Source organism: Pempheris klunzingeri, chromosome 9 (genome assembly GCF_042242105.1).
Source record: "Pempheris klunzingeri isolate RE-2024b chromosome 9, fPemKlu1.hap1, whole genome shotgun sequence".
Lineage (NCBI taxonomy): Eukaryota > Metazoa > Chordata > Actinopteri > Acropomatiformes > Pempheridae > Pempheris > Pempheris klunzingeri.
Genome location: NC_092020.1, coordinates 24,476,306 through 24,498,710, shown reverse-complemented (window position 1 = coordinate 24,498,710; position 22,405 = coordinate 24,476,306). Strand labels below are relative to the sequence as shown.

General features: G+C 42.3%; 2 protein-coding genes across 5 annotated transcripts; both read left to right on the top strand.

Moving 5' to 3' along the window:
- Positions 1–1,565: 1,565 nt before the first annotated feature.
- maea (macrophage erythroblast attacher, E3 ubiquitin ligase) lies at positions 1,566–15,209 on the top strand. Its single transcript, XM_070836666.1, has 9 exons — positions 1,566–1,658; positions 6,273–6,455; positions 9,357–9,560; positions 10,133–10,255; positions 10,863–10,939; positions 11,785–11,893; positions 13,145–13,278; positions 13,790–13,985; positions 14,648–15,209. Exons 1-9 carry the CDS (start codon positions 1,590–1,592, stop codon positions 14,741–14,743), a joined length of 1,191 nt encoding a protein of 396 aa, XP_070692767.1. The 5' UTR covers positions 1,566–1,589; the 3' UTR covers positions 14,744–15,209.
- A 2,700-nt stretch (positions 15,210–17,909) lies between these two features.
- On the top strand, positions 17,910–22,284 carry LOC139206772 (heterogeneous nuclear ribonucleoprotein A0-like). 4 transcript variants are annotated; one of them, XM_070836363.1, is made up of 3 exons: positions 17,910–19,044; positions 20,514–20,621; positions 22,175–22,284. In XM_070836363.1, exon 1 carries the CDS (start codon positions 17,957–17,959, stop codon positions 18,860–18,862), a length of 906 nt encoding a protein of 301 aa, XP_070692464.1. In that variant the 5' UTR covers positions 17,910–17,956; the 3' UTR covers positions 18,863–19,044; positions 20,514–20,621; positions 22,175–22,284. The 4 variants fall into 4 exon arrangements, with proteins under 4 accessions (XP_070692464.1, XP_070692463.1, XP_070692462.1 ...); XM_070836362.1 differs by having other exon boundaries at positions 20,033–20,621; XM_070836361.1 differs by having other exon boundaries at positions 17,910–20,183.
- The last annotated feature ends 121 nt before the right edge of the window (positions 22,285–22,405 follow it).

Below are 22,405 nucleotides of genomic sequence, written 5' to 3'. Positions count from 1 at the left end.
GTCCACCGCGGCTGGGGGGGGGAGGAGGGAGGGCGCTCTCACTCAGACAGGAAAAGGAATGTGGTTTGTGGGGGGGGTTTTTTGGGGGGTGGAGGTTCACTGGTTGTACTTGTGGACTGCAACCTGGATTGTAAACATGTAAACAACAAGAAATCCTTCGATATCTGTCCTGATTTCTTTGATGCCTGACATAGACGACGACTTCCTTATCACAAGTATTATTCCTATCACAGGTTTCCTGCCTCTCACATGTTTGGTATCTATCTAGAAAACATCTTGTTTTTGTACCTTTTCATGAGTAAATTCGAATAATGACTCTCAGCATGTGAAGAAAATGAGTCCTGCTCTTATATATTCTACTCTGCAAAAGAAAATAAGAAAATGCCCACACTTGTGAGATTATATTGAATTTAGAGTAACTACAAGGACTTTGGACTTCTTGGTGCGTTTCTCAGAGAAGATATATACAAATATAGATATGAGAATATAATGAATAAGAACAGAGTAGTAAAATAAAGTTGTATTATTAGGATGTGAATAATGCTCACTGGGATATTTGATCAATCACAAAATAATTCTAATTCATTAGAGGCCAAGGCGACTCCTCCCATTGCCTATTTTATCTTTATTTATGCTTTATTTATCACAACAGTTATTATTATTATTGTTTTTAATAGTTATCAATGATCAGATAGGATCTGTATGAGATAACAGGAGGCTGCTCTTATAATAAAGTTACATGGAAATGTAATGATCTTTGATTTCTTCCTGTTTACATCTCTTTCTATATATATATATATTTATTACTACTATTAGTAATGTATACACAATATAATTATTTTACCACTGTTTACAACACAGTTTATTTATTCTGTCATGACTGTACACCGTCTACCACTGTGTCATATTGTTTTCTACTTTATTTCATATATATGTTATATTTAATTCCTGTATTTTAACCTCTGTTGAGCCTGAAAATTAACAATTTCATTACCAACGGCACTAAAATCTACTCTAACTGCAATATATTTATTTTTTTAAATCCCCCTTGTGTATATTCTTCCTATTTTTGTACTTCCTGGTGTTTGAATTGTCCAATAGTGTATTATTTATTGTTTTATTGAATGCTTTACTTTTGCCACCGTGGGACTAATAAAGGAATAAATTATCTTATCTTATCTTAGCTGTAATTGTCGTGCATCAATTAACTTAAAACGTATATCAAATTTGGGTGCTCTCACTGCAGATTGCATCGTTTATGGATTGAAATTAATGTGCAGTTCATGAGCAGAGGCAAGAGGCGGTCAGAAAATATGTGAATTTGAGTGTCTGTAATTAGCAGGAATTCACCTAACTGGGCAAATTTAGGCTCCACAGCAGCTTCAAACCCACTGTGTGTAAATAAAAAGCCAGATTTCAGCCTGAATCTTGCAGTTTGAGGTGAAGTAAAGTCATCTGGGGAAGTGCTGAAGCGCGGCAGTGCTGACACCGTGTCGGCAGGTGGCGGTAGTGAGCGCAGAGGCCATTCTGAGCTGATGGAAAAAAAAAAAAAAAAACACAAACAACCACAAGAAAACCACAAAACCAAGATGGCGGTGCAAGAGACAGCATCACAACTGTCCATGGCTCTCAAAGTCCAAGAATACCCCACCCTGAAGGTAAATACAGCATTAAACCGTCATATTTTAACACCGTGGCGATTTCGGCGTGTCTGAAATGCGCCGTGTGCGCGGCGGGATTAGGAAAATTGGGATTATTGGCCGATTTGATAGCTTGACAGGGATGCTAACTTTAGCCGGGCTAGCTTAGCCAGGTAGCAACGTCCACTAACTACCTGTCTTTGAAAAGCGATAGAAACGATCGAGTTGTTCGATGAATATCGATAGCTGGCGGACAGTTAGCTGGCTGTCTGCTGCCTCGGTGGGCTCCTACTGTTGGCGTCAAGTGTGTTGTATAGGGCCTCGGCGGTGTTAGCTTGAATTAAAGCCTGATTTTGAATTAAAAAAAAGATAATTTTCGACATTAGTTTGGGCTTGTCAGTTAATGCTAACTGCTACACGCCCCTGTTAGCTAACATGGCGTTATTTTAACGGTAATTGGCGTATTTAATAGCTAAGATAACCCTTATATTTAGTGGTTTTTTGGAGTATAATCCAGCTAAAAGATGCTATGAGCTGACACAACATGTAGCAGCATGGTGGTTAGTCCCTCAAACAAGCAGGCATGGCGTCAGATGAATATCCAGCAGGCGTGATTGGCCTGCTAGCCAGTTTGCTGTTGGTTGGAAAACCAGCATTAGCCATTTTTATGGTGGCAAAAGAGGTGAACAGCCTACCAGAGACGGGACGGCGAGCATGCAAATTGGAGCGGTGGATCGGTAGAAAATCACCGGGGTGAGAGGCCGCAACGCTCCGCTGCAGGACGCACAACCAGCCCAGTTAGTTAGTCAGTCAGCTAGTTAGTTAGTTAGTTAGTTAGTTAGCGCAGTGTCATCAGATTGCTGCTGCTGCCTCCTCTCTGCGCTTCAAAATGGCCATCGGGAGCAATCACAGCCTGCTGCCGCACACACACGCACCGGTCCTCCATTGCACATAACGTTACTGCGACACCAGCGCTAATAGACGAGCTGAAACAAGCCCGGGCTGCTTCCCCTCCTGTGGGCTCGGCTCGGCTCGGCTCGGGTCTGACAGCCACAAAGCGTCGTCATATAAAGCACGTTTGTGAGTAGCGATGTCCTGGCAGCCTTTTTCTCTCTGTGTGTGTGTGTGTGTGTGTGTGTGTGTGGTAACTTAATGGCATGATGCTGTCATGATGAATATAAGGTGTTTTTTTTTTTTTTTTGTTTTGCGATGTTTAAGCAGAGTCTGCGTTCAGAGAGGCATGGCTGTGGTCTGTCTGTCTGTCTGTCTGTCTGTCTCTGCTTGGATGCTGCAGTAAAGATGATGGGCACCATTTTAAGACAGGAGTGATGGTTATAATTGGCATCAAATGGGAGTCTACAGCTGTGGGAAAAGAGCAGTGTTGATTACATTTGGAGCTATATTGAGCAGGATTGTAGTGTCACATGCTAATCTGCATTACCAGCCAAATACAGTATGTGTGGGATATTGTGTCCTTGGGGACGTTTTCACTGTCAGATCAGTGTAAAATCCCATTTTGACCAGTGCCTTTTAAAATACAGGCCCACTAGAGTCAAATTAAATTGAAGTGCTGCATATTTAAGATGGCACGTCTGTGTGCAAGGTAAAGGTAAAAGGTGTCAGACATGCCAGTTAATGATTACAGTTATTCTGATTAGCTTTTAATGACCAGTGTTTGCTCTTTGGAGTGGGCCTGTGGACGTCTCTTGCAATGAGCCGCCTCCCAGCAAATCAAGAAAGACTCACACACACACACACACACACACACACACAGTGTCAGCCTGGCCATTATATTAGCTGCTTCATGTCGGAGTAACGTGTCAACTGTCAAATAAATCAATTAGTATGGAAAAGCATAATGCCACATACAACGTCCAGTGTCCAGGCAGATTCAGGAAATCATCAGAGACACATCTGGTTCAGTGCTTTTGAAGTGAAGTATTTTGTCAGCCAGATTTGTTGCTTATTAATTTTTAAAGAAATTATATTCACTTATTTTGTAAGAGTGTTTTCTGTCTACATCTCCTATTAAAAAGAAAAAAGCTAGAGAGGAATATATAGCAATATGTTGTTTGATATGGTAAATTCTTCCAGTGAATTACCTGGAAAATGATGATACTGTAACTCACAGTTTCAATGTTGATTAATCTGTTGATAATTTTCTTGGTTAATTGGCCTGTAACATGGTGGAAAATGTCAATCGTTGTTGTCCAAAGTCCAAGATGACGTCCTCAGATGTTTTGTTTTCTCCACAAGCCAAAGATTTTCAGTTTACTGCCGTATTAGATTAAAAACACGAGAAAATATTCTCATTAAAGAAGCTGGAGTCAGAGAATTTTTTACTTTTGTTGGTGATCGATTTAATCGTTGCAGTTCTGTTCTCCAACATTTTTTTCCTTAAACTTTTACAACCGTAGATGTTAATATATAGCTGCTTCAGATGAGAGTTTAGTAAACTCTCTGCCGTTATATTACTTTACTACTCTGTTTATGTTACGTATGTTTTAATTGATTTGGCATCTCGCTGTAGTCATCACCGTCAGCTGAAGTCTTCATTTTATGATCCCTAATTACTTTGCTGATCGGTGGCCAAGTGTGTCAGTGATAATCAAACTCTGCTCAACGTGTCAGTGACCCTGATCACCATGTAGCCCTCAGGAAAAACAAATCCTGCACACTGACGTAAAGCCAGTGCTTTTTTCTACCTTTTCCCTCTCATACTGCGGCCGTACTCACTCCTGAGCAGTTTGTGTCAGCAGGACACTGATGGATATTTACAGCAGGGTTTGTCTTGAAAGTTTGGAAAATGTATAATTTTCGATTGTTATGTTCCCAATTTGGGGAATATGCTTGAAAAGTGCTTGATTTTCAACATAATCTGGTGTTTCATCTACATAATGATTCTTGGAAACCAAAAAATCTTTACTTGAAATGAAAATCTTCACTCATATTTACTCACTAATGCGTCCCATCACCAGACGGGGAGCAGAGCGGACCCGAGCTCCACTGACCGACATGGGCAGCGAAATGAAAAGGAGCCTTTTTTTCCCGCTCTGCGTCTGTCGTAAACTCTGCGTCGGCGTGTGCTACTATCGTACCTGCTCATCGGTTATTAGCTTTAGTGACATGCCAGGCTGTCAACTTCATGACATCTGCCCTGCTAATGGAAAATATTTTAAAAACTGCTTCGTTTGCTGTAGGCGTTAAGGAGGAGTTGCATTTATAGTTAAAATTTAGATGATAAAGGCTTCGAGAGTTTGGAAACTCCTGGTTTAGGTACCTTGAAAGTGCTTGAATTTGACTCTTGAAAAGCTGTATGAGCCCTGTGATTAGTTTGGAGTTTAAATGTCTGAATCACAGGGTCTCTCTCTGGACTTACATTTGTCAAAATTAGGCCTAAATACTAAAAATAACTTTAATAACTCCAGCAGAGCAACTCCACGCTTTATTCTTCTGTGTTTTTGAGGCAGGCTTGCGTAACTTTCCTCTCCTTTGTTGATCTGTGAAATTAACTTGGCTCGAACTTAAAAGGCAAAAAAAAAATCCTCAATGGATCAAAGCTATTCTCTCTCTTTTCTTCTTTTTTTTTTATTCTATGCAACATATCGGAGAGGGAACCACAACAGTCGCGTGAATCTGGTTGGCAGGTTTCTGCAAAGCCACCTTTTCTTGTCCTACAAGAGGGGACAGCACGGCTCTGTTTGATCAGAGATGAAGCTCTTTAGATCTTGTAGAATACAGATGGTCTTCTTTTCATGTAGATCTCATAGTTTCAAACTTCTCTGAGATACAAATGCAGTTTTTAAATGTTCCTCTGTTGCTTTTCTTTAAGGCTTTGTTTCCATCATACTTCAGTATAAAGTATAAAAACTGTAGCTGTATGCTAACACTTTATTTTAGGCTTGTAGGCTTCTGTTCTGATAGGGTGCTATTGTAAAAAGAATGACTATAAATGGTTAGGGTTTTAGTCATTAGTTTTCCTCTGCTTTTACTAAAGTGAATTTGGTACAGATCGTGTGGGGAAGGTAACCATTTAGACATAGAGGAAGCTTTAGTTTTGGATTCAAGCAAAACATTGTAGTAAATAGTCAATAAATCTGATGCTGACATGTTGACAAGCAAAGCAAGTTATTAAGGATTTTACGATTCTTTATTAGTAATTAGAGATTTAGATCTTGTGACAAATATTCTGCAGGTGGAAGTAGCAGGAGAGACGGGGTGCTGCAGTGGGAGAAAGTGGGCGCCAGTCATCTGCTTCCTGCTTTAATTTGACTCCGTTGAGGAGTTCTTGGACTCTTTCATGCAGAAATGAAATTAGGCTGCAAGGGAAAGAAATGGTAGAGCGCACCGCTGATAGTGTTGCTCTCACTCCAGCGGCAGGTGACATTGTAAAGGCTTTATCTTGTATATTGGAAAGGGAATTTAAATTTGTCGTGTTTGTTTTTTTTTTTTAATGAAGGAAAGTTTATCAGTGTTTATTTAGGTAGACTGCTCCTGTATTGTTTTTCTGTATGTGGTTGTTTGTGTGTGCCTCAGTCTCTGTAGTCCCAACAAGACATTATATCTGATGCACACTACCAGAACTCTCTATAACTCAACTATGTAAACAACCATGTGTTTTATGGGTTGCAGGTCCCCTACGAGACTCTGAACAAACGCTTCAGGGCGGCTCAGAAGAACATCGACCGGGAGACGAGTCACGTGACGATGGTCGTCGCAGAGCTGGAGAAGACGCTGAGCAGCTTCCCGGTGGTGGACTCCGTGGTGTCGCTGCTGGATGGCGTGGTGGAGAAACTCAGCGCCCTGAAGAGGAAGGTGAGCGGACCGGGTGTGCATAATTACACACCAACAACCATCAAGAGGTGTTTTCATGTATAGATTTTGATTTGTTGATTTGCTAAATCACTCTCTCTCACTGACATCCAACACTCAAATATCTTCCTCATACTTCTCTCTTAGTTAAATTCTGACCAGCTCCTGCTAAGAAGTGCGGTTGTATGATGGGCACAAATGACTAATACAGGCAGTCAGTCACGGTTCATGTATCGTCCCCTGTTTTGCCGGTGTCATATCTTGCCGTTTGTGTTCTCAGAGCGCTGGTTTATCCAAAATAGTGATGAGAGATAATCAGACGCACCAGACAGCTGGCAAGTGCAACTGTGCCGGTTATTGTTTGTGGAAGGTTTATCTCGGCAATCATGTTTTTGATCTCTGTTGTCTCTGTTGATGCTACACTTCAGGGTCAGGTTTTTTTTCTCTTGTTTTTCCACTTTGGAGGTCATTTTCTATCCTGCATCCCATTGCGAAGCTCAAGAATTCCCCCTTTTCTTTAAGAAGATAAAAAAAATATTGCCTTAATACTACCTTAAAACGTCTTACAATGTCTGACATTCACATTAACTAATAAAAGCCCTTAAAAGGTATGAAATAGTCTTAAATTCTGTTTGGGTTCGGCTATATTGAAAATCTAACAGCTGCTGCAGTCACAGAGCAGATGTGCCGCAGGATGAATGCCTTCCTTAAGTTTTTGCTGTTCATATTTGCCAACTTTGTCCCCTTCTGGCCACCGTAGCGTCTGCCTGGATGTCATGGAGGAGCTAGCTGGTTAGCCAACCTGTCTGCTTTCTTTTTTCCTCCATACCTCTCTTTTTTTCCCCCTCAGGGCTTCTATTTAATCTCCAGTGTTTCAAAGCGAGTCTCGTTCATGTCGTTGCACCAGTCAGATTTGCATCGCACAAAAAAAAAAAACCCCACTGCTGGTAAGTAATCGTCCAGTCCCTCCAGCATTTGGACAAAAGACGAGCTGTACAAAGTGGGCCGTCATCTGTCCGATATACACGAGCAAAGATGACTGGATTCATCCTGACAGACTGTAGGCTAAAGGAGTTATTTAAAACAAAAGAACCACAGTAAGAACACACAGCTGATTAATCTCCTTAAGGACAAATGTATTTTTACATCAATAACCATATTTTATTTATTTATTATTGAAGAGTATGTTTATATTTCCACATTTGATGTTTACTTTTATGGCAAAAATTGGTCTTAAATCTAAGTATAAGTGGTCTTAAAAAGCCTTAAATGTAACTTGCTGATACACGTAGACACCCTGGCCTCACACCACCAGCGGTATCTCATCTACAAACACGATCTCCCCTCAGCTGGAGCCAACTGTTAAAAGCCACAGCGCTCGCTCCTGTTGACAAAAGCAGCTTTTTTCTCTATAATAGTAGAGCTGCGGCCTTGGCGGATTGTGTTTGTCAGCGGTGGAATGCTGCCTGGCCGGTTCTTCTATCAAGCCTCTCTGAAAACCACAGAAAACAAGTGATCAAAACACACTTCTGCACTTCCTTTGTCCTCTGTGCCAACATGTTGTCCAGCAGGTACTCTGTGACACGCAAACCGCTGGATTCATAGCGTTGAAGGCTATGTCACGCCAGACACCACGCTGCGTTATCAGGAGCGTGGGAGTCTCTTTTTCCGCTGCAAAAAACATGTGCAAATCAGAGTTAAGTTCAAAGCCTGAAAGTGGGGAGTGAAGCACAGAGGTTATGTTTAATAAAAGCAAAGCGATGCTGTTTCTTTTTGAAATGACTCTAATCTAAAATGGCAGCGTGCATGGTACAGTGCACACAGGAATGCAGTCATGTGCTGTCTGATAAAAGATCCTCGTCACACGTAACACACAGCAGAGGGAATGCATTATTTTTAAGTGTGTGTGATCCCTGTGTTTGTGTTTACGACCCTCAACTTGCATAACAATTTATCTACAGAGCAGGAAGCAGCTGTGTCGTCTGGCCTTTGCTCAACAGTGTTCCAGCTTTGAAAAGTCTGTCCAGGCCTCAAACTATAACATCAGTTTAACAAGCGGAGCAAAATGTTTGTTAAAAATTAGCTGTTTCTTGCCGTTACGTATTTTACTTTTATATCATCCAGGCAACAGCAGCTGCAACTGCTGATTGTTTTCTCAATGAATCGATTATTCGTTCGGTCTAAACAGTGTCTGTCTCCCAGAGATCAAGGTGATGTCTAAACGTCTTCTCACGTTCTTGTTGTCTTATTCAGCAGCCCGTTCCTCACATTTAAGGAGCATTAATAGTAAATCAAACAGTCAATCCAGCAGGTCGACTCACATCGCACTCATCCTGTCCTCTCCCTCTTGTCTTCTTTACATTTGGCTTCCCATAAAGTTCAGGATTCGTTTGAAGGTTCTTGTTTTCACATATCGAGCCCTGCGTGCTCACGGTTCTCACGGTCGGTCTGTCTGTAAACGAAAGGTGATCGAGCCTTTGAAGCTGTGGCTCCGACGCCGTGGAGCTCTCTTCCTGTGGACGTCCGATCTGCCGCCTCTGTTTTTAGAGACTCATTTATTCAGTTTGTATCGTCTGTTGCTGTCCAGTGTTTGTTATTTTGGGCCTGTTCTTTTTACAGTTCTTACTCCTGTGAAGCATTTAGTGACTTCACTCTGTGAGAAGTGCTGTTCTGAAAAGACTATTTACTTAATATATACATATATAGATTCATTTCCTCTTGAAATAAGAAAACTGGAGCTCTTTCTTCTAGGAAATCCAACAATGCCAACAACTACTATGGCTGTTGAATGCCCATCAATTCAAACTTGTATTTCTCTTTTGCATGATGCATATTCAGCTTTCTGTTCATGTCTTTATCGTTCTTGTGTGTGTGTGTGTGTGTGTGTGTGTGTGTGACCTGTAGGCTGCCGAGTCCATCCAAGCCGAAGACGAGAGCGCCAAGCTGTGCAAGCGTCGCATCGAGCACCTGAAGGAGCACAGCAGCGACCAGCCGGCCTCGGTCAACCTGTGGAAGAAGAAACGCATGGACCGCATGATGGTGGAGCATCTGCTGCGCTGCGGCTACTACAACACAGCTGTCAAACTGGCCAGACAGAGCGGGATAGAGGTACCGGGTCATGTTTTAACCAGTCGCATCACACCTGGTTTAACCTCTTGACTTTGACTCCTCGTTTGTGTTAGGATCTATTTTAAAGGCTCTTCGTGGCCTGGATCCAGTTTATATTCAGACCTTTTAGTCCCTTATGAGCCTTCGGGCAGAGGTCTTTGGTATCAGGGACCTGCAGAGGAAATAAGCCTCTCTGAGTCAGCGAGGTCTTGAAAATACTCCCTAAAATATTCTTTCATCACAAAGCATTTCCTGATTTTTACTTGAGCTGCCTGCTCTTACTTTGTGTTATTTTTTTTTTAATTTCTTGCCTATCATTTTAATTCTTTTAACCTTGCTCTTTAACCCTTAGTGTTTTACAGTGTGTGCATTTTTATGGATTCAATTGCTGCAAGGCATTTTGTAACTGTTTTTAAATGTACTATATCAACAAAGTTTACTATTTTTACATAATATAGTTCATATAGATAGATCTGTAGTTAATCTGTTTTTTCCCACCACTGTGCTTAACATTTGGATTTTTCTGATGCCGTTATTTCCCAAATAATACCTCCAGTCTCCTGTATTTTTAGGATCTGGTGAACATTGAGATGTTCCTCACAGCTAAGGAGGTGGAGGAGTCTCTGGAGAGGCAGGAGACGGCCACTTGCCTCGCCTGGTGCCATGACAATAAGTCCCGCCTCCGCAAGATGAAGGTACTTTGTTTTAAAAGAGAAGCAAATGCCTAAAAGCCAATCATGACAAACAAAACAAAAATTACTTCACAGGTTGAAGTTAAGCATATCAAGCGAACAGAAGTATACAGACAAGTGTTTCTGCTTTTTCCAAACAGTGTAACCGTGTTTGTGTTCAGAAACAGACCTGCTCAGGTTTAATTACTCTTCCTGGGTGTTCTGCCCTTCTGGCAGTGGCAGCAAGTTCAAGTGTTAATCCTAAGATTATCCTATTAAGCCAGAAAGTACTCTGTGGTGTGCGGACCTCCGCCAAGGCATAATAATCCTCCCAGTTAGCCGTTTGAGAGTCAACCTCGCAGTGCACAGATGACTTAGGTGAATATTCAGATGGTGAGTCCCGCTCTGGGATGCTGGTGCTGGAGAAAATGTCTGAAACTTTAATTCTCATGAGAGCATTTGTGACATTTGGTTTGGGTCAGCTGCGGCTCAAGTGCCAAATGCAGGTGACTTTTCTTTTCTGTTCCAGAAATCCATTTGGATGATAAAATATTGAAAGGCATCTTGAGAATCTACGAGCACTGCTGTGAGGGTTCATGAATTTATTTTTTTTTCTGTTTTTCTTTGGCAGAGTTGTCTTGAGTTCAGCCTGAGAATCCAGGAGTTCATTGAGCTCATCAGACAAAACAAACGCATGGACGCCGTCAGGTACTGAACACAGAACCACAGCACACATGAACATACTGTATGTGGGCATTACACACTCAGTCAGACCTTTAACCCTCACACTTGAGGCCCAATCGCACTGAAAACGATAACAGATCCTCATTTGCTGCAGCTCTCGCACACTGCAGGCATCAGATTTGAAACGCTGACAAAACCGAACCAGCAGTCTTTCATTAAGGAAGAGCGGCTGTTGGGTGCTGCTGCTTTCCTCTGTGGGCTGGCAGTAGAACACCAGTAAAGCCACTGCACACCACTCCTCTCATTTCATCTTTTATTCCTTCTTCCAGCTGGGTGAAAATCACAGAAACCACAGCTGATCATACCTCTGTACTCTGTTAATGAATTGCAGCTGTTAGTTTTATGTATCAAGTTAAGAGCAGCAGCAGCATGGTGGAGGCTTTGCTTCTCCCTGCTGGATGTTAACGATGTTTAACTCCATCTCCTGCCAGTCTGCTGCTCACTGTGGAGGAATTAGAAGTTACTCCTCCTCTAAACCTCACACTTTAGGACAAGAACTCCCCCGTCTCAATAATGCACGTACGTTGTTGATATTTAATAAGATACTGTCCACTTTTTTTTTAGCTCTCTCTCTAAACTATATTGTGGCTGCAGGAAAAAAAAAAAAGCCTCAGTCACTGTTCTTCCTTGTTTGACGCTCTGAAATCTAAACGTGTAGAGTGGGGGTGTTAAACATGCCTCGAAACACTTTTGGTGTGCGTTCAACCATTTAAAACAGTAGGTGCTTGTGAAAACACATTTTCAGGCTCTCACTGGACTCTTCCCTTATTTTATTGAAGACACTAACATCTTGTTTTTGTGTGTGTCAGACATGCAAGGAAGCACTTCAGCCAAGCAGAAGGTGGGCAGTTGGATGAGGTTCGGCAGGTGATGGGCATGCTGGCCTTCCCATCAGATACACATATCTCCCCATACAAGGTAACGACCTTTTCTTAATGTAATCACATCCATGTATGACTTTTTTATTTATTTATTTTTTATCTGGCCAAGCGATATTATGGTACACTCATCAGGGTTTCTACCATTTTGAAAGTAATTCACAGAAAAGTTCACACTCAGGAGCGCCAGTGCCATCGATGTTGGTGCCGTTTAATCCAGCTGTGCTCATCATGACTGAACAGATACTTGACAACATCAACTGTTTTCTCATTGATGAGAAAACACCACTGACATTATTTGAAGTGTAAACGTGCTGTAGCAACACATGAGCCACTAGAGGGCCTCTGTTCTCTGTTTGTAGCCTCACATGTGCTGCTTTGAGCTCGTCCTCAGGTACCTGCTTTCAGTAGCTGTGCTGTTTATTTTTTTTTTAGATTCACTTACACTTAAAAGCCCTCTGAGAGACAGTAGCACAGAGGCACCACTATAACAACAGCGCTTCATCCCAGAAGGCACGTAGCTTTTTTTTCTGCAAGCAAAGAAAATGCCAAACTAGTCTGACTACATTTTTGACCAGCTTGTTGAGACAGGAGCAGAGCTGATCTTCTCTGTCCCCTGGCAATGTGTTTCTCAGGCTCCACATTTGTGGCTTGGTTATCATTACAATTATTATTTTGTTATCAACAATTATTAATCCATCTTTGGGAATAAATACAGAACCCTGCCCTCACTTTCCTCCGTCAGGTAAAATCAGTATGAAAACTCCATATCACTAAAATCAGGCCTAATAATAATGTTGTCACCACATTTTACAGCTGAATCAAAAGGATTTGCTGTAACTTAATTTAAAAAAATGCATCTATATTACATCACATCATTGGTGACGAGCTGTGTTTGGGAAGCAGAGGGCCTTTAATCACAGAAACTAACAACATAAAGCCATAATACCTGCGCTGACCACCTGTAATTAAAGGGTCTGACATCATGCACGAACCTGCTGGTGTCGCAGAGCACAATACGTGTCTGTTAGCTTCTGTGATTCAAACATCCGGCTACAGGACATCGATTACTTGGCTGCTGTCTGTGTGGCGTGCTCGCTGTGCGCTACAGCACTTTACAACACGGCTGGTGTGTGTTGCTGTTTACACTCCTCCAGTTAAAACAGTTTGATGGAAAAATAGTTTCAGGAGTAAAATGTCGGAAGAGAGATGTGTCTGCACCTCGCTGTCTCAGAATAAGAAATGGCAGTCAGTCTAAAACTCTCTCTTCTGTCTTTCCCCGTTCTATCAGGATCTCTTGGATCCAGCCCGCTGGAAGATGCTGATCCAGCAGTTCCGATATGACAACTACAGACTGCACCAGCTGGGAAACAACTCTGTCTTCACCATCACCCTACAGGCTGGTCTGTCTGCCATCAAGACACCGTATCCTGCCAAACTGTGGTTCCATTAAAACATTACCGCTGCCTTTTTCATTAAGTCTCCGTGGTCAAACTCTCTAAGGGCGCTATAAAGTCTTTGTCAATTTGTTTTCCTTCTGACTAAAACTGAAATAATTACTTTTAAGAAACAGAAATTTCCATAAGATTGAATCAAAAAACAAGGAAGGAAAGGAAGGGAGTGTCCCTGTATCTGAGATTGAAGTGTATGTGGGTGGTTCCAGTTTGCTTTCCTCTGCTTTATATCCTTGTAAACTGACTATCTTTGGGTTTTGGACACTTATAGATGTCACTTTGAGCTCTGGGAAGCTGAGATAGACATTTTATTGACCAGACAAATAAGATTCAGATGAACTGAAAATGAAAATAATCATTAGTAGCAGCCCAATGTCACTCCTACCATCTCTTCTACGAAATGAGAATAAAAAACATCATCACATATTATTTAACAGCAGCAAATCATACGTTTTGGTCCTTAACCCCCACGTCGCTTCCAGTCAGTGCTACAAGGAGGACGGCACCTCTAAGAACCCAGACTGCCCAGTGTGCAGTAAATCCCTCAACAAGCTGGCCCAGCCGCTACCCATGGCCCACTGCGCCAACTCCAGACTAGTCTGTAAGATCTCTGGGGAGGTCATGAATGAAAACAACCCTCCAATGATGCTTCCTAACGGATATGTCTACGGCTACAATGTGAGTACACAGGAACATGTATCTTAGCCACCCCAAAAAAAGGTCCACAGAAAATAATCCATGTCAGTTTAAGTATACGCTATATTTAGAATGTTTTCACTGCTTTACGTTGCCGTCAGACATCTCTTTCGAGGGGGGGAGTTGAAGCCGTTCTCTCTTTCTCTTTGCTCACTTCAAAGCCACCAGACTCCATTGACAGCAGCACTCATTTTACCCTGCAGAACACAGGAGTTTGCTGTACTGTCGCTGCCTCAACAAACGAATTAACACATTAGTTTGGATCCAACCTGAGAATTTAAAGCACAGAAGTCCCACAATAACACAAGTAAACTAACCAAGAGAGGCAGCGGTAGCACAGCAAACTCCCTTGTTCTTTGAGTTAAAGTTTGTGTTTTTGTGAATGGAGTCTGGTTTACTGCCAGAAAGGGCCGTCTGTCTGCAATAGCTACCGTCTATTTATCTCCTTTCTTTTCCTGTTTATCTATTTATCTGTTTTTTTATTGTTTTTATCTGTACTTATGACAAACGTAAAGTGTTGAAATCAAGAATAGCCTACACTTAAACTGATTTTTGGGCCTTTTCTGAGGTGGCCAAAGTAAATCTGTGCTGTAACGTTTGTTTTTCTGTCTCATTTATTATCTTTCGCTTGTCATGTCTTTCAGTCCCTTCTGTCCATCCGCCAAGATGACAAAGTGGTGTGTCCCAGAACCAAAGAAGTCTTCAACTTCTCTCAGGCTGAGAAGGTCTATATCATGTGATCACTCAGATCACCCGTCTGAGTATCAACATGATGGAAAAGGGGCCCGTCACTCATCACCTGCGACCTGGCCTCCTCGCTCGGAGAGCCGCCTGTGGAGCTGTGATCCAGTGCCCTTCTCCCACCCCTACAGACACATCCAACATTTCCCACAACCCCACTCTTCCCCCTTCCTCCTCCTCCTCCTCCTCCTCCCAACACATGATCAGCTCAAGTCCGTCAGTCCCCTCTAAACCCTCACATTTCACCAAACTGGACTCCTCTCCTTTCAGACTCTGTTTTAGATGTGGCTAGATAACAAGAAATTGTTTGATCTGATCCATTCAAGCACATGGACTATCAGCATTGTCATTATCTTACAGGCCCTCGCTCTGAAGATTAAAGACTCCAGAGAAGGACCGAGGGGGTGAAAAACTGCTAGGTAGATATTTGATTTTACTACAACAAATAAAGACTTGTCGAGGTTACTTTGACTATTTTTCCTTTCACTAGTGGTGTTCCTTTGTTACCTAAATAACGTGCGGCAGGACTGTGTTAACTCGCTCCATTAACCAGATTAACACACGACATTTTTCCAAAACAAACACGTCTGGCATCCTGGTAGCGTCTCGTTCTCTACGCTGCCTACCTTTTTTTTTTTTTGCATTTCAACCCCTCTTGGCTGTGAAACCGGAGCCTGATTCCTTTTGAGATGTAAATAATAGATAGGAGTTGATCGTCCTCATGTATAAAGTCGAGGGTGGGGGGAGGGCGGGGGTTTGGGGACACGTAGCGACAGCGAAGATCAACCTTCTACGACGACTCCTGTGTGAACTGAAGTCTTTTCTTGGGTGTTGTAAACCGGATCGAGCCCACAGTGTCCTCAAGGTGGTATCACCTCTGAGGAAGCTGATAGGTTGGTTATAATAATTATGGTGCATTTACTACCATAATGAAATTCACGCAATATTCAAACAAGACAACCATCTCTGATGGGATTTTTTTATTATTATTATTATTATTATCAATTTGTCTTCCTTTTTGTGTGTGAGGTTTGACATTCTCAGCTTGATTTTTCTTCAGCTAACAGAGAATACATTTCTGTTAGCGTAGGATATTTATTCTGTTTAAAGATGAAACCCTGTGTGGTTTTAGTTCATTTAACATTGCCCTAACAGAACTATTTTTCCAAGCAATTAACACGATAATAAAGAGAGGAAGTGTGCTGATATTTTTCTCAGTCTTGCTCTCTGCGGATGTTGTGAAGCTGCCTGCAGCACCGACCGACGCTGTAGAGTAAATGTTTGCACCAGCGGCTCCAGTGCTCGTGCACATAACCTGAGTTAATTTAGAAAACACAGTCAGAGGCAGGAGGAGAACCTGGATTAGACTCTTGGTTGAACATTTCTGCCTTTTCTTGCAAACTAGGAGGGAAAAAGCCCCTCATGACTCATCCTCTGTGTAGAAGCTACAGCAGGCGATGGATGGACCGAGAATGTGATCAGAAGTTCCAACTAATGCACAAATGAGAAGATTAAACCCCAAACAGCCACACTAAGAAACCCAACTGTGTGTGGCACATGCTCCGTTGTTTCTTCCATTTGTTGTTTATTTGACAAACCAAAAGTTGCCTCATTTGTGTCCATAAATGATTTGGGAAGTGTATCTGTTGAGACACAGACTGTCCTCTGTACGTGTGTGTGTGTGTGCGTGTGTGTGTGTGTTGGTAGAATAGATGATGGGATTGTTTCATGAGCAATATGCCTCATAAAGATTTCAGTCTACTTTGATTTCAGCGTTTCTTTATTCGCAGTGTCTTTGTCTCTGTGTAAAGTCGACATTACCATAAGCTCTGGTAGGTGTGACAAGGTTAACGCTCCTCTGCAAGTCTATTGGTGTGGAAATGAGACCCAAGTGTTGTGTCTTTCACCTGAAACTACATCTCCGTGGTCTGAGGGGGGTCCTGGGCATCAGTGTGGGGGTGTTTTCTTTTGGTCTAGCAGTGAAAAGCATGTTTACAGATGGTAATACACGGTAGTTTGGATCACTTAACCTGGACATGCATGATACATCTGACAAGTTTGGCCAAAGCACAGTCGACTCTTGTGCTCTTTTATTTCTCTTTACAAGAGTCAAAACCTGTAAATTAAGTTTTCCTCAAAAGACAAAGAATCAGACACCATCAAGGCTTTTGTGTGTGTGCGTACATGAAAAGAACTAGACTTTAGGGGGCAGCTGCAAGCAAATAATTAGTTTTTGTGATAAATTATCAGCAGATTAGTTTTTTTTCTATAGTTCAAACAGTAAACTATCAGAACAGTGGGGAAATGCCTGGTACATATTTGCAGTGGAACATCTTGAAGTTGTTTTATTTGACCAAAAATGGCTAAAAAAAATCAGATAGTAGTGATAGAAAACAGAGAAAAGCAGCTAATCCTAAATATTTGAGATGCTTGAGCCAGTGACTGGTTGCTAAAAGTTGCTCATTATCAAAATGTTAACATTTATTAGTTCACTGCTTAAATGAAATGAAATAAATTAGACCCATTTCCAACACCAAAGTAAACTGTCATGTTCTGCAAGACAGCAATGTTTAATCTGCAGATTCGGTGCCTATTTTCTCTCTGCTATGAAACTATTTATCTACTTAAATTTAAATATTTTAAGCCAGTCTACTAATAACATGTATGATCCTCACTGCTGTAACCCTGAAGGCTCAGCCTCTGAGCTTAATTCTCACATTTCATTTAATGTTTGAGCGGTTTTGGTTGAGACTCATGAACCCATCTATGGCCCCCATTCATTTTATCAACACGGCTTTCATATCAGGAGAAATCAGAGTAATACAATAAGAGTAAGCCATTAGAAAGTCACCATTTTCCAGTCCAAGCTTTAAATGTTTGAGGATGCCACATGTAGAAATATCAGACCAAACCTGCTTTTGGTGGATTTATTTTGATATAATAATGTGGCCTGCAGCCATACTACATAAAATTGTATTAACTTGAGTATTTCTTGTAGTTTTTAAGTGGTTTTATAGGTTTTTAAGCAGAATATCGCTGATCTTTTGTGGCACAAAGAGGAGAGCGAACCGGAAGAGGCGTGGCCTAGTTTCAGGCCGGTGTACGTCATGAACCGACTGGTATAAATACAGCTGCGTTCTTCTTCGTCCTCCATCTTGAGATCAGTTTGCTGTTCGATTATCTTAAATCTATCAGCTCGTCCCTGTTCAATAATGACCGACCAGCTCTGTAAACTGTTCGTCGGTGGACTGAACGTGGACACCGACGACGATGGCCTGCGCAAGCACTTCGAGCAGTACGGCACGCTCACCGACTGCGTCGTCGTGGTGAACAAGCAGCTGCAGCGCTCCCGCTGCTTCGGCTTCGTGACCTACTCCACACCGGAGGAGGCCGACGCCGCCATGGCTGCTAGGCCGCACACCGTCGACGGCAACGTGGTCGAGGTGAAGCGGGCCGTGGCGAGGGAGGACGCCAACAAGCCGGAGGCGCTCGCAAAGGTGAAGAAAATCTTCGTCGGAGGCCTGAAGGACGACATCGAAGAGGAGCACCTGACCGAGTACTTCTCCCAGTACGGCCAGATCGAGAAGGCCGAAGTCATCTCGGAGAAGGAGACCGGGAAGAAGAGGGGCTTCGGCTTTGTTTACTTCACCGACCACGACGCGGCCGACAAGGCGGTCGTGGTGAAGTTCCACACGGTCAACGGACACAAAGTGGAGGTGAAGAAGGCCCTCACCAAGCAGGAGATGCAGGCGGCGAACAGAGCCGGAATGGCGCCGAGGGGCAGAGGAGGTAGAGGCATGAGAGGGAATCAAAATGGCTACGGCAGCAGGGACTACGGCGGAAACTACAACTACGGAAATGGCGGAGGCTACAACTGTGGCGGCTACGGAGGAGGAGGGTACGGCGGGCCGTATGGGGGTGGCTACGGAGACCAGGGAAGCGGCTATGGCGGCGGTAACGGCTACAATGAGTTCGGTAGCGGCTACGGCCAGCACTCCTCCGGGTACGGCCCCATGAAAGGGCCGCCCTTCAGCGGGAGGAGCGCCGCTCCCTACACCAGAGGAGGCGGCGGTGGCGGCGGCGGCTACCCGAGGGGCGGCTACGGCGGCGGCTACTAAACTGCACAGACGAACTGCACGATAGAAAGAGTCAAACCCCCCCACACCACCCACCGCAACACTCAACCTCCAGCCGGGATTTGGAAGCCAAAACTCAAATTCAATAACGGGGCGTCTGCCGTGAAACCCAACAATGGCAGAGACAGAGATCCCCCTAATCAAGACCGCAAAAACCCAAACAGGTAGGAAGGTCACTTCCCAGAAAACCTGATAATAAACGCAGCGGTTGTTGCCGCTCAACTAGGACACGTTAAAATGAAGAATAACACAGCGATCCCTTTTTATTATTATGTACCCACGCTGATGGCGTGTAGTTGTCGTTTAGAGTTGAATATTATTTTTTATTTGCGTTCATATTTTTTGATGTAGGATTGTTTTTTTGTTTTTTTTTGCTGACATAAAAGAAAAAGAAAAGTTCTGATCCTAATATTTTGCATTTTAAGCAATTTAGATTTTGTTTTCTGGAGTAAAAACTTTAGTGTAATTTCAATGTATGAGGATGAGAAAGCATGTTTTTTTTTTTTTTGTGGTTTTGGATTTTCATAGCTGTCATTGCTGATAACATCAATTTTATTTTTTGTATAACTATTCACTTTTGGGTCACTCAGCAAAGGCGGGAACGTGATACTGCAGGATCCAGTCTCCTTGTTTCCTTCCCCATACTGTATTCAAACTCTCCTCACACATAGTAATAGTTTCAGTCTTAAATATTGTTCATTTTTCATTATCTGTAGCAATATCTAATGTATATTGTATACTTTCATGTCTGGAGAACAAAACCTACTGTTAAAACACTTTGGTATGCTTATGTATGTTCATTTTAAATAAAACGTTATACCACTTAGCTTAGTTATTTTACTTATTTAACCAGGCTTCCTCAAGTTCATCCACAGGTTTTATAAGTGGCATCATCTTGTTGATCTTTAGTTACATGGCATCTTTCCCACAGTTTATTCCCTTACTCTCAGGTGGGTGAAATGGTTACAGAATGGTCGTAGTCTACCCACAGCCAATGCATGTAGGCTCTGTAGGGTTTGATCTTGTTTTAAAAGTTGTTGTTTTTTTTGTTAATGACTTTATATTTTCCTTTTCTATTCTCCATATTTGAATACATATCAATATGTGGACATGAGGGCTCTGATATTTATCTTTGATTATTCCTACATTTAGGTGTTCTTACTCGTATTCCTGTAGGCTATCCCAGCCAAAATAGCCGTAGCAGTTTGTTTGTAGGCTACATCAGGACCCTGTTCATTACCTGGGGTCGATTGTGATAGGAGTCTGAAATATCACTTTAGGATATCCACTTCCAGCAAACTAGGTATGTAAATCAACCTGTCTTCACTCTGTGTTGGTCAACCTTGTATGGCATATCTTCATGAGATGGTGCACAAGTGTGCCATTTATTATCTTTTAACTTAACTGACACTTTAATCATAGCTCAATGCGTCTTATATAGCTAATCTTAAACTAAAAGAACGGGTGGGGGTTACTTTATTTGGTCTTAAAAATGGACTTTTAAGTGGGTGGAAGGGGACCCAAATTATTTTCCACCATTAAATGAAATTAATGGATCAACTAAATTGGTGTTTGGTCCAGAAAACCGTGCTATGTCCATTTTCTCACTCTGTTTCTCTCCCATCTCCTCCAGGTTGCTACGGTAACCTGGGTACGAGGACATCACCCCTGAAACTGATGGGGGTGCGTGTCTCCACGCCGACGGGGGGACCGGAGAGTGGTTGTGCCTTCTCCCCCTCAGGTGAAGTCAGTTTTCACAAAGGATTCCCAGTGTGGCCTCAGTGCCAGTGAACACAGGTTCAAGCTGAGAGGTTTTTCCTCGAGGTTCGGTGGGTTTTAAAGTTTTGGGGTGAATTTTGATGACACAGTGCCCCCAGTGCTAGCACAGAGGATGGTGGACCAAAACACCAAACGCTGTGTGGCATGATCTACTTGTTACCTCCCATCACAGGGCAGGTTCCTGGTGAGGACGGGAGTTTTCCTTGGGTTTGATTCAAAGGGCCTGACGAGGTTAAAGCACTCAGTAAATCAAGAAGAACTACTTTTGTAATTAAATAAATGTAAAACTACAAAATCTTGCATCTCTGATTTTTATTTGAAACCACTTAAACTCAAGTGCTGCTTATTTTTGGAGGGAGTTTTTGCACTCTGGGCACTGTGGGTTTCAAAATCCAAATAAATGCTTAATTTGTCTTGTTCTTAATTGTTTTCAGCTCAGCGAGGCCGCAGCAAGGTTGTGGTTTTTCCAGTTTGGCAATAACTGAAATCAAATGGGTGGAAGTAAAAATATATATGTTGGTGCAACCAAACAGTTTTGGTGATATTTTTATTTAAGGGTGTTTTTCTGCACACGGCCTCTCAGGATCAACGTGGGTATCAGACTTTACTTAAACCAGATCACCAGATACTCCCAGTAACCAAGAAACTAGAAACTTCACTATCTGCAGCTTTATTCACAGTGACTGTGAATTATTGATTGGAAACAGAGTAAAGGTGACAAACTGAACCACCTGATCCGTGTCTTTACCATACTGTGGTTTGGTTTTACAGTCAGATCACAGGGGCTGTCACAGACTGTACAAGTAATTGGATGAAAACCAAACCTCACTGGTCCGAGGTTGTGTATGAGATTTATGCCGTAACAGTCATTTAATGCACCAAAGATTTTTCATCAAGGCTCTGGAGGCATAAACACAAACTTGACCTGAAATCATGGTTTAAATGTCAGAAGGAAGCACCATCTTTTGTGGTGACTTGTGTTTTCCAGTCATCATTTCCATCAAGTTGATTGCAGCGCAGTAAGCTGCATGTTTTACTTCTGTGTACTGTTGACTAAAAGAAAATGTATCGTCTGTCATTATAAAGTGTTTTATTGGTTCATTTAGATGCTGCTGCTGCTAATTGAGCAGCAGAGATCAGTACCTGAAGTGCTCTCACTCGTGGAGACACGAGCCCAAGAAGCCGTACGAGCATAAGAATGAACTCTTGATGAGAAAACAATACATCTGACAGTACAGGTTTGACTCGGGTCATTCGATTTTGCAGCAGTGCCTCGATTTGTAAGAACACACCCACTGCAATTGGAGGAAATTTAAAGTAAAACGGGCTTTGTTACGCATACTTGATGAGACTCAGTCGCTCAGTTTTATGAAATTGGAGGAAAAGGCACTAACTAAATCCTGTCTGATGTACTGTGACGCTTCAGGAGACACAGTGAGGTGCAGGTACTGTGTCCGATGCTTGAAATGGTGATGGGAGTGGAAATGTTACTTGTGTTCTCTTACCTTTCTATAGGCTATTGGTGCTTGACGATTTCTGATCTTCGCATAGGAAAAGGAGACGTCTGTTATGTTGGCCGTGCTTTTTATGAACCTACAATAAATATATATATTTTTCTACACCAAGATGCTTGTTATGTTACTTCTTTACATTGTGAGGATAGCTTGGTTGCATGTCTCCCCTGCCACAAAGGGGTCAAAATAAGAGATAAGAGACGTAATGTGTCCCACACCGGGGAGCTTCACC

Excerpts from the sequence above, each read along its gene's own strand:
- maea (XM_070836666.1), top strand. The coding sequence starts at position 1,590 with ATGGCGGTGCAAGAGACAGCATCACAACTGTCCATGGCTCTCAAAGTC. Across the intron at positions 9,561-10,132 it reads CCAGACAGAGCGGGATAGAG|GATCTGGTGAACATTGAGAT; the intron begins GTACCGGGTCAT and ends CTGTATTTTTAG. Across the intron at positions 10,256-10,862 it reads CCCGCCTCCGCAAGATGAAG|AGTTGTCTTGAGTTCAGCCT; the intron begins GTACTTTGTTTT and ends TTTCTTTGGCAG.
- LOC139206772 (XM_070836363.1), top strand. The coding sequence starts at position 17,957 with ATGACCGACCAGCTCTGTAAACTGTTCGTCGGTGGACTGAACGTGGAC.